The sequence below is a fragment of the Artemia franciscana genome, chromosome 9, assembly GCF_032884065.1.
Source record: "Artemia franciscana chromosome 9, ASM3288406v1, whole genome shotgun sequence".
Lineage (NCBI taxonomy): Eukaryota > Metazoa > Arthropoda > Branchiopoda > Anostraca > Artemiidae > Artemia > Artemia franciscana.
The window spans coordinates 26281042-26293267 of NC_088871.1; the positions used below are offsets into that span (position 1 = coordinate 26281042).

Sequence of the window (12226 nt, forward strand, 5' to 3'; positions counted from 1 at the left end):
GACTAAGTCAATATTCTGGTTTTTATGCTTGACTTTTGTGTTTTCAGAAAGGCGCTAGTTCTCTGTAATCCTACAAACATAGAGAAATATCACCAGTTGATTTATTTTCATTAGTTTTATATATATATATATATATATATATATATATATATATATATATATATATATATATATATATATATATATATATATATATATATATATATATATATATATATATATACTAGCTGTTGGGGTGGCGCTTCGCGCCACCCCAACACCTAGTTGGTTGGGGCGCTTCGCCCCCCCCAAGCCCCCCCACGCGCGTAAGTCGTTACAAGCCATATTAGTTACGGGCCATTGTAGTTGTGTCCCTGTGTCCCACCTGTGAATATAAATAGATATATATATATATATATATATATATATATATATATATATATATATATATATATATATATATATATATATATATATATATATATATATATATATATATATATATATATATATATACATATATATATATATATATATATATATATATATATATATATATATATATATATATATATATATATATATATATATATATATATATATATATATATATATATATATATATATATATATATATATTTAACTAACGCGCCACCCCAACATGTAGTTGATGGGGGCGCTTCGCCCCCACCAACTACTTTTTTGTAGTTTTTACCTTTTTTTATTTTTTTTTATTTTTTAGTTTTTTACCTTTTTTTTTAGCTTTTTTAGTTTTTTTTCTTTTTAGTTTTTAAAGTCCCCCAAGCACCCCCGCGCGCGTAAGTCGTTACGCGCCATATTAGTTACGCGCCATTGTAGTTGTGTCCCTGTGTCCCACCTGTGAATATATATATATATATATATATATATATATATATATATATATATATATATATATATATATATATATATATATGTTTTTAACTAACGCGCCACCCCAACATCTAGTTGGTGGGGGCGCTTCGCCCCCACCAACTACTTTTTGTAAAAAAAACTACTTTTTTGTAGTTTTTACCTTTTTTTTATATTTTTATATTTTTTATTTTTTAGTTTTTTACCTTTTTTTAGCTTTTTTAGTTTTTTTAGTTTTTTTTTCTTTTTAGTTTTTAAAGTCAAGGTTCGAACCTGGAACCTCTCGAACCTAGAACCTGGAACATAATGCGTTACCAGTATATATATATATATATATATATATATATATATATATATATATATATATATATATATATATATATATATATATATATATATATATATATATAGATAGGCTGGGAAGTAATCATTTTTGTTCGTCTTAACTTTCAATTTCACTCTTTACTTCCCCCGGAATAAGTTTTTTTTTTAAATTAATTTTGGTTCAAATGAGTCCTTCTTCAATATTCTAAGATCACTGGTTCAGTACAATCACCCGTGGTAAAAAAAAAAGACAGATGCATCACTGCTACCCATGCAAAAGTTGTAATTTTACTTGTTTTCCCAGGTGGTAAACCTCCAGGTAAGGATTCAAAACGACAGAAATTTCAGTAATATACTTTTTTGTTAATTTACGTATGGATTTTAGGCTTTTTTTAAAAAAAATAAAATATTTTGTTCATTTGCTGTTTGCTTAAATATCAATAAAATATAGTATTTGTTAATTAACTTCAACTGGAAAATATTCATCGCCAAACAATTCTTTTAAGCCAGTTCGGATGCTATATGTCAGATACTAAAGGCCGTGTCCATGGTTTGGTCTTCACTGGAGACGGTTGCATGGTTGCAGCTGTTGCTGTACCCGTGATTAAGGTTGCTCTTTCAAAGGCTGCATCACCGCTAAAACCAGAATTGGTTTCCTGAAGGGTTTGGGTTTGAAAAACAATGAAGACAGGCAATAAAAATTGTATATAAAGAACACGTAAAATTTGGACAAAAATAAAACTTTATCATAAAATAACCACTGCAGGTTTCAAGATTAACTTGTGACGGTGCTGAAAGGCATTGAAAGATGTTTACAAATAATGACGGATTTGAGATAGTTGATTTTGGTAGTTAAAATTTCAAACTTTGTGCTGCTTTATTTGGTTTACTTCAATGCTGAAAGCATCCATATAAAGCTCGGGAACAGTAAGTTTTTGGTGAAATATACATACTATGTTTCTGACAAACAGGTTCTGGTCCTGACCATGTTCCCTCTGCTTGGCATGTCCTAACCTCTTCGCCGATAAAACGATACCCGTCTTTGCATGAATATACAGCATTATCACCATAAGTGCGTCCATTTGAATGTACCAAACCATTCTCAGGCGCCAACGGCTCTTTACACTCTTTATCTAGAAGGGAATGAGATAACTTACAAATTCATTAAGTGCGACTCAATGAACCTGTAGCTTGAAAGGAATATGGGATTTCAAATTCTAAGCTATGGTATGGGAGAATTGTCTTGCGAGTTTGAAGAAGTGTCTTTTCTAGGAATATACATTGTAGCCATTTTTACCCATGACTGTTATGTTAAGGACAGAATATTCAAAAGTAAATTTTATGTTAACAATTAAGGGTTCCCTAGATTAGTTACATTTTATATATTTTTGTCGCACTAATGTCATTGAAAAATCACAGTTCTTTTAATCTGAAAATCTAACATGACCAATGTATAGAAAAAGATCAGAACAAGCTTTTAACTAGAAAAAAACCTTCAAGCTTTCAAATAGCTTTCAAAATGAATAATCTTTTTTCTTATTTAAGCAAGCTAGACAAAATAAAACGGAAGCTCGCCATATAAATTTGCTTAGAATATGCATCGCCATTTTAAAAACCTAAAAAATATATATATAAACATTGACTGCCTTCACTTGATGTTTAAAGAATGTATCCTAATGATAACAATCTATGAAGGGTTTTAAGTAAAATAATTTTATTTTATAACAAAAAAGCAGTGCTAATCTTGAACATTATTCGAAGTGAAAGCCTTGGAATTGTTTTGCCATGTTTCGAAATTAATAATAAAGCACTTTTTTTCAGATTTCGCCAGACTATAATGACTCTTGCAAGAGTGTTTGACTAGGCATGTAGAAATCCGGAAAAACCTACCTGTCAAATCTAATTTTTACAGTGTCCAAATTTATTGTTCGCCCACAAAAATGTTGAATTGGTACCTATTGCATAGAAAATGTTAAATAAAGTGAGGACGAAAATTTTGCGAAATAAAGCGAAAATTTTTAGAGACAGTTTTCTTAATAAAACATTGGTCCTATCATGCATTTTCAATTTTTGTTTCGTTGTTAGCTATAGCATTCAACGTTGCTTACAACGTTCATAAATTTAATAAGGAAAGATTTAAAAAAATGAAAGATACGAAAGAATTAATATTAGTTGCCATTTTCTACTCTCAGATCCAGCCTAAGCCCCGGCTCAATTTAGTGAGTGTGTCCGTAATAAAAAGTTGATCCTCATTGAATTGAGCATGATTTCTTTTTTTTTAGGCATTACGAACCAAAAAATTATGTTCTGAAGAGCAGGTTAGAACTTTGTTTGTTTTGCCTTGAATGTCAAATTGCCCAAGTCTGTTCCTGTGAAATTCTCAATTGCACTGTTCATTCCATTCAGTACGCCTCCACTGTCTCCATTTTCCAGCCTAAGGAAGCTCTTCCTTTTCAGAACCTGCATTCCCATTTAAAATATTAAGACGGCTATCCTTAAGGGTTTTTCAACCCACCTAGATTTTAGATCTAATCTTCAAAAAATGTATCCGTTTTTCGAAGAAAAGAAAAATCGATATCAAAACCTTTTAAGTATTAAAAAAAGATCACAGAAATAAATCTGTGAAACAATAGCAAAAAAAAAAAATACACGAATGCCTCTATAACCAACATCACTCATAATCTTGTGTTTTATTTGTCATTGGCTACAAAAATTTCGTGTCCAAGTCATGACTGGGCTCGTTTTTGCACTAAACAGTTTCCAGCCTAGACTTGACTAATTTTAGCACTGTATCAAATCTTAACTTACTACAGATTTGAGTCAGCCCTTCGTGCATCTTTCTGTTGAGTCAGAAGTTAACTCTTTCGCACGAAGTCAGTCCAGACCTTGAGCTTAGTTCCTTTTCAAACCGAGTCAGGATTTAGCTCGAGTCTTTCGGCCAGTTAATACACTTAACTTGTTTGGATTCAGCCAGGACAAATTCGTTTTGCATTGACTTAGGACTTAGCTCACTTTTGCACGAAGTCAGACCTTCACTGTTTTTATTTTATACCGAGTCAGTCAACAGCTTTAGCTTGATTCATTTTGACACCAATTTGCCAGTTCCAATGGTTCTGTGACAATTCATCATTGACAGCACTATTGCGCTGCATAAGTAAAGAGCGAAGGGAGCACAATATGTTATGTATTTGTTGTTCTTTTTTGCCTAGGCACTTAGCATGGAAGAAGAAGTCATAGAAACTTTGGAAGGCGCTCATTCGATTGAACATTAAAAGTTTTGGTGCTTTTTTTTTAAATCAAAAGTTGTCAAAGGGCAGCCAGTCTCCCTCCTGTGTACCTTTTCCTCCCTGAAACATCAGATCAAATCTTGATGTAGCCATCTTGTTCAGCATAGTTGAAAAGCTTAATAGCTATGTCTCTGGGATAACACTTCCCACACAGAGCCCTTGGGTAGAGGAATGTAAGTTATACATTTTGCCCATTTTTCGCATACAACATTTTTATCGGGAAAGGAAAGTTTGTTTGAGCTTTTGTGTCAAAAGAGCCAAGGAAATTCAGGTGAAGCTCTCAGGAAATATTTAGGGGTGTGTTAAAGTAAACAAAAACACATAATTTGCGTGTGGGTTGTCAAAAGGGTTTACCTCACAAATGATATAGAGTACTAATTTGAAATTTTAAAGCAATGGGGAAATGGACGATCATTTGACCCAAGTCACAATATGTGCGTACTACTACTGCCATAACTACCGCCATCATTACTCTTACTGCTATTGCATCGTCTATTTCTATTGTGATTATTGCAAAGGTTGAGAATATCAAGGTGAAACTTTCAGGAAAGGTTGAGAGGGAGGCTGAATTAAGCCAGAATACACTACTTGCAAACGGTCGCAAAACGACGCACCAGCAATATCTTAGGGAAGCTTGGCGTATCAAGTTAAAAATTCCAGGGTATGATGAAGAGGATGTTCAACGGAACAAAAGAAAAATATGTGCATACTACAACAACTATTACTGTTAATACTGCTACTGCTATTAACCTGACAACTGCTAAGACTAAGGGCATTAAGGTGACAATTTCAGGAGATATAGAAGGGGATGTTGAGCTTAATTAAAGCACACTACTTGCAAACAGGTTGTCAAAATAATATATCAGTATTATCTTACGAACAAATTACAGCATTAAGTTGAAATATCTGGAGCAGGATGAGGGGGAACTTCAACTGAGTAAAATGGAATATCCTTATACCACCATTGCTACTAGTACCACTGCAACTACTATTTCTACTATTACCACTAAGGCTAAGGGTATGAAGGTGAAATTTTCAGTGAATTTTAGGGTAAAGCTTAGCTAAATTATAACACATTGTTTGCACGCAGGTTGTCCTACTAAACATAAAAACGATCGAGAGGACATAGGAAAAATAATAGAAAAATGAATTAGATTTACATATGTTTTCTATAGATCTATGCCAGCTACTTGAATCTAAGGGTATGGCTTCTGTAATAAAACGTCTAAATAAATTATCCAAGAGGAATTTAATCAAACTTTTCTGGATTCTTAAGAATAATACAGCTGTTGAATATAATTTTAAAGTAATATGCGATACAATTTGCATTCTAACTAAAACAAAATTTATTTCAAAAAAGAATAAGTTTGATAAGATTGGTAATAAGGAAAACAGATTATATTTACCTATTAATTTTACTTGTAAGCAGATTGAAGAAATTAATTTACCAGAAATTTTAAATCAGCGGGATGTGAAACAGCCCCTTCCTAGTAATTTGAATTATAATGATAGTCTAGTTTTAACTTATAAATTTTCAAAAACTATTGGGCAAATGATTTTTAATTATAATTTAATACTTAAAAGATCGGATAGTGATAGAAATTGAAAACATGTTTGTAACTGTAAGCAACTTGGCCCATTTGTAAATCCCAATTACCAACATGTTATAACAGGGGACTCGTCAATAATAAAACAAGATGATCTTCAAATTATAATGAATAAAGGGGCTAATTTCCGTCTTTCTCATCATTTGAAACCATCGAGTATTCTTGATAGTTTGGAAAATGATTTTTATTTATTTATTGATAAGTGGTGTAAGAAAGAGAATAAAAATAAAGAGAATTTTCAAAGTTGGAAGAATTTAATTATTAGTAGAATACGAAATAAAATATATTCTAACTTAAAAAATAGTAACACTAAATCATTATTTTATATTGCTAAGATAAAACAAGCAATTGCTAATCTACAGAATGAATTTGTAATTGTGTCGGTGGATAAAGCTAATAAAAATTTTGCCATAATTTGCCAGAAGCTGTATTGTGATGTCTTAACAAGGGAGATATGCACGACTAATGTTTACGAAAAGGTGAATTTAGAGGATGAGAATTTAGTTGAAAAGACTGAAGACATACTTTTAAAAAAATTTAATATTAGAATTAATGATAATGATAAAAAGTTCCCTTTCCTATATTGGAGTGTAAAATTTCATAAGAATCACCCTAAACCATGGTTTATTGCTGGAGCTGCTAAATGTCCAACCCGCATTGCTGCTACTGACCTCTCTTTAATTTTAAAGAAAATTATAAATAAACTTAAAATCTATTGTTCTGGTATTAAAAAAATTTCGAATTTTAATCCATATTGGAGTGTTAATAATTCACTGCAGGTGATAGACTCTTTAACAATGGTGTCAGCTAAAAGAATTGAGTCTTTCGATTTTGCGACAATGTATATTAATTTATCACTTAATGTAGTGTCAGATAATATAAAAATGGTTATCAAGAAATCTTTCCTCTTATCTAGTAAGAGGTTCTTAAAAATAGACACTTATAATAAAAAAGCTATATGGACAAACTGCTTTAAGACTACAGTTAACTCGAGATGTTACAGCTTAGATAGGATTTTTGATTTTTTAGAATTTGTTTAATATAATACTTATATAAGATTTAATGGTAATTTGTACAAGCAAATAGTGGGAATTCGCATGGGGGGGGGGAATGCCAGCCCATTTATAGCTGACTTGTTTTTAAGGTTCAAGGTTTTTTTTCAAGGTTCAATCGGGTTTAATTCAAAAAAGGAAATAACTAAACTTAAAATACACTGCTCTGTGACAAAACTCACGTTGAGACCCATAAACATAAAAGATTCTTCACTAACACGCAGTATGGCTCCCACTTCACTCTTCGACACAACCACACGCCTCCTCATTATATAATTTTTTAAATCTTAACCATAGGGTTCCTCCCTCCCTCCCCGGACGTACAGCCACCTCACCTGAATATACTAAAAAAATCTAAACTTCATCCAATTCAATTTATCTTTCTTTTTTTATCTTTCACTTATTGACCTTTAACTAAATATTTATTTAAATTATTTTTGAAAGACCCGAGGGAGCTTCTACATCTCAGCTCTTTTGGAAGCATGTTCCACACTTTAGCACATGTTACATCCGGGGAAAAATCTGAACGTACTGTTGGAGTTCGTCTCACTTGAAGGTCAAAGGCAGAGCGCGTGTTTCGATTATGTTGTTCAGATATCAACCGAAACAGATTGTGGAAGGGAGATGGAAGTAAACCGGATAAAAATTTAAAAACAAGAACTGAGCACGACAGACAGAAAAGGGAACCAAGGGACAGATAGTCGTCTACATTTCCAATAATTTTCATGCACGCTTGTGGATTGAGCCAAGTCTCTTCAGGTGTGATTTTAAGGTTGACTGCCAAATTATGGCACAATACTGCAGGTGAGGTTTCAGAAGTCCGTTGTAAAGTAGACGAAGGGCTTTTTGAGGAAATGCGTGCTTCAGTTTCCTGATGATGCCAAGATTGCGAGAGAGTTTCAGCTCCACAGCCTGGATGTGGTTTAGAAAGGAGAGGTTTTCGTCCAGGAGTACACCTAGATACCTCGCAAAACCCATTTCTGGCCGCCTGATCGTTCCTCTAGAAGTTGTAATTCCAGTTATATCTAGATAAATATTTCCAATCCTTGAAAAGAATAGCACACACGATTTGTCGACATTTATTACAAAACGATTTGCATCCATCCAGACGTAAGTTTCTTCTAAGACAATCTCTAGTTTTCTCTGGAGTGACGTCAAGCCAGAGTCACAGGAGGCCATTGTAGTATCGTCGGCGAATGCCAGCAGCTCACTAGAGTCGTTGTCAGTATTTGAAGTGTCTTCACCGCAGCAGAGTTTGCAGAACCGTGAGGTCCTGAAATTTGGATTCAGAACACGACTTAGGTCATTCACATGGATCAGAAATAACAGTGGACCTAGGATCGATCCCTGTGGCACACCGAAATTTACCACGATATCGTTAAAAGGATCTTCTCCTATGTACATGCGCCAATTGCTAAGGTAGGACTGGAAAAATTTCAGTGCCTCTCCTCTAACGCCGATTTGTAGAATTCCATGATCCATACTGTCGAATGCTTTTTTGATATCAAGTAAAATAGCAGCTGGTAAAAGTCCAAGGTCAAGAGCTTTGGGTCAACTCGAATATAAATATATGATGGATAAGACTAACCCAAATAATTTAAAACATGTTTTGTCAAATAATAAAAGATATTTAGATAATATTTTGGTTTTAAATTGTAAGGAATTCATTGATATTTCTAAAAATATATATCCATTAGAGCTTACTCTTGAACCTAGTCATGGCACTGGTCTAGAAGATCATTTCTTAGATTTGAATATTAATATATCTGATAATAATAAATTAAGTTTAAAAATGTATAATAAAACGGATGATTTCGATTTGAAGTGATGAATTTCCCGTTCCCTGAAAGTAATATACACTCAAATATCACATATTCGGCATTTTTCTCACAGTTACTTAGATATGCAAGGATTTGTAGTAATTATATTGATTTCAAAAATAGATATAAAATTTTAAGCCAAAAATTAATTTTAAGAGGTTTTTCTGCAAATAGATTAACTTGGCAATTTAAAAAATTTAGTCTTCATTATAACGAACTTTCAAATAAATACCAAAAAAATTATCTTGAAATAATTCGCGAAATCTTTGGTTAATTTTGATTTTCCTTGTTACTGAGTTTTGCGTGTCCCTAATTTTTGACAGTGGATTTCCAGAGGATTTTGTACATATTGTCGTTTCCAATGGTCTTATTTTACATTCATTTCCTTGATTTTTATCTAGGTCACATTTACATTAATAGAGAAATTTTGACATAGTGAAAAACTTTGAATAATTGTTTGGTTTTAATATAGATTGTAAATTGGTAACTTAAATACATAAGAGCCAGAACTAGGGTAGGATAAGCTTGTTTTGGTGTTGTTCTACATTTGCTTGTTTTTTCATAGGCGTATATTTTGGGGGTGATGCCTAACACGGGGATACCATGGGGAATTTATGGTAGGCACACCACTTGCCTGGGTAGAGAATTTTAAGTGCCGAAACCCTATAGGCAAGTGTGTATTCTCCTGATGAGCCCTTGTGTTGGGTTGTTGCCTCTGAATTATTTGTCTTCTTTTTCTTAATGTTTGGTAAATGACGAATTATACTTACTCACGACACGACTGCCTGTCCATGGATTATTCTTTATGGTTGATTGTGTATGGCTATGCTGTTTGACCTATGTGATTGTATCGATGAGTAGGGTTAAGGCCTCATTCAAGTGCTGATCTATATTAATCACTAATGTAGGAAAACAGTCTTCCTTTTCTCCTTCTGTCTTTTTGTTTATGTGTTTGTGCTGTTGCACTGGTGATTTCTCTTTTCATTATAATCTAAGTCCAGGAGAGTTTTTCCTCCCCATTTGATTCCATGGTCTCCCATTGTCTTTCCTTTGCTCCTTAATGCAAAGTCCATTAAATGATCCATATAAAGGGAGATAGAACACAACCCTGCTTAGCTCTTGATTTAATACAAAACCAGCTGCTTAACTAGTTTTCTATCTTAATTGGATCAGTCTTATTCTCGTACAGAGCACTAATCACTTTAATGTATTTGTTCGGTATACCATACAAGTAAAAAACTTTCACCAAAGCTCTTCTACCAACAGAATCGAACGCTTGCTCATAATCTATAAAAATGAGGGTCAAAGGTGTTTGAAAACTATGGCACTTCTCAGTTATTAACCTAAGAGTGAAAATTTGGTGGACACATCCTCTGCCTTTTCTAAAATCGCACATCCTCTGCCTTTTCTAAAATCGCACAGTTCTTCTTTTACAACTTTGTCTACAGCATCTCTCAGTCCAAAAAGTATCATATTACTAAGAAATTTGCTACCTACAGAGACCAGACTAATACATCGATAATTACGACACTCACTCTTATCATCTTTTTTATACGTTTGTTAAATTAATGTTTTCATAAAATCGCTGGGTATTTGCCTTTTTCAAGAATCATATTAATAATCTTCAGTAGCTTATTTCTAACCTCAGAGCCACCATTTTTAAGAGACTCATTTAGCACACTATCGACATATGAAACCTTATTACTTTTTAATCCTTTTAGTTCTGTCGGTAATTTTTTTTCACGAAACAAATCTTCCTTCAAATCAAAGGTATCATAAGCCTTTTCATTTTCCTTTATAACTTTTCCTGCAACTGCATCTCGGTTTAGCCCATTCTCAAACGTTCCACCATCTCTCTTTACCTTTTTCCTTATCACTAATTGTAGCCCCGTTCTTATCTTTAGCTGGGACAATTCCGGATTGACTACTTCCTCTCAATTTATTAATATGTCAGTACAATATTTTACTATTATGCCGTCTAGCTGTATCTTCCAGATCCTCGCTATCACTCAGATAATACCTGTACAAACCCCTTCTTCTCTCTATTAAACATAAATCTTATTCACTAATATTCCTAACTGCAGTCTTAACTTTTTTCCCTGAAACACCGTCAGCAACTTCGCAAATAGTTTTTCTAAAATTATTCCAACCATCTTCCATATTGTCAAATTTTTAACTCTCAAGTTTAGCATTCAACTGTTACTGGAAAGTTTCTCTCAAATTCTCATCCTGGAGTCTACCAACATCCTAATTTCCTGTGAGGTAGTTACACTTCCAAAATTTCAGCTTTAAATTGACCGTAGATACTACTAGACGATGGTCTTCACTTTAACATCAATAACGGTACTCCTATATACCCTAGTATTTTGTATTGATTCTGCCAGTCTTTGGTTCATTATAACATAATCAATAAGGTTTGATGTCTTACCATCACGTGAATACCATGTCAACTTATGGGCCAATAAACACTGTATTGGCTATAACTAGATTATTATAACTACAAAGTTGCACAAGTCTGTAGCCATTACTATTTTCTTTTTCTACACCAATTTTACCTCGGCAAGGATGACATCTTCCTGCCATCTAGGATACCATCTATCATCTACCATATTTACAAAGGCTAGGATACCATTTCTACCAACCTGGGCGTTAAAATATCCTAGTAAAAACACCACATTTCTACCTAGGACCCTGTCTATTTGCTCATGTAACTGTAAGTAAAATTCATCTGAGTCACTAGTACCTCCGTCAGTCGGTTCAACATGGCAAATATTTCTATAAGTGATACCCTGAACTTTTTAGTCATAAAATGAGCAATTGGTATTCTAATATTAATACCTTCCCAGGCAAAACACGACTTAGCAGCTTCATCTTCATCATGAACCCTAGTCGCTGTCTATGTACCATATCCTTCCTGCCTGAGTAAACAAATTCTCTATCATCTAAATGCATGCTTCTTACCCCTGGCATATGAGTTTCTGAAACTCCTAATAAGTCCAGTTTGAATCTTTAAAATCGTCAGTCAAAACGTCAATACGACACTCATTTTTCAACGTCATAACATTCCAAGTTCCAATTTTCATGTTCTTTAAATCCTTGAAATTATTTTGGCCTCAGGAAAAGCAACCATCCCAGATACCAGTACAGAACGAGGATCAACATATTTTCTCAAGTCTGCACCGAAGCGCCAAAGCTGGCTTAGAACCAGACATCAAGAAGTCCCGGGGACCTTGAGAAAGAATGGAATCTTTGTGCAATCCTGGGCT

At 33.4% G+C, this 12226-nt stretch overlaps 1 protein-coding gene across 4 annotated transcripts in view; it reads right to left on the reverse strand.

The window, feature by feature from the left end:
* Positions 1-12226, reverse strand: part of LOC136031204 (sushi, von Willebrand factor type A, EGF and pentraxin domain-containing protein 1-like) — a 196603-nt gene that overhangs the window by 145107 nt on the left and 39270 nt on the right. For all 4 annotated transcript variants that reach the window (XM_065710568.1, XM_065710569.1, XM_065710571.1 and 1 more), the window contains exon 4: positions 2148-2327. In XM_065710568.1, coding sequence (XP_065566640.1) covers positions 2148-2327 — 180 coding nt within the window. The remainder of the gene's footprint in view (positions 1-2147; positions 2328-12226) is intronic.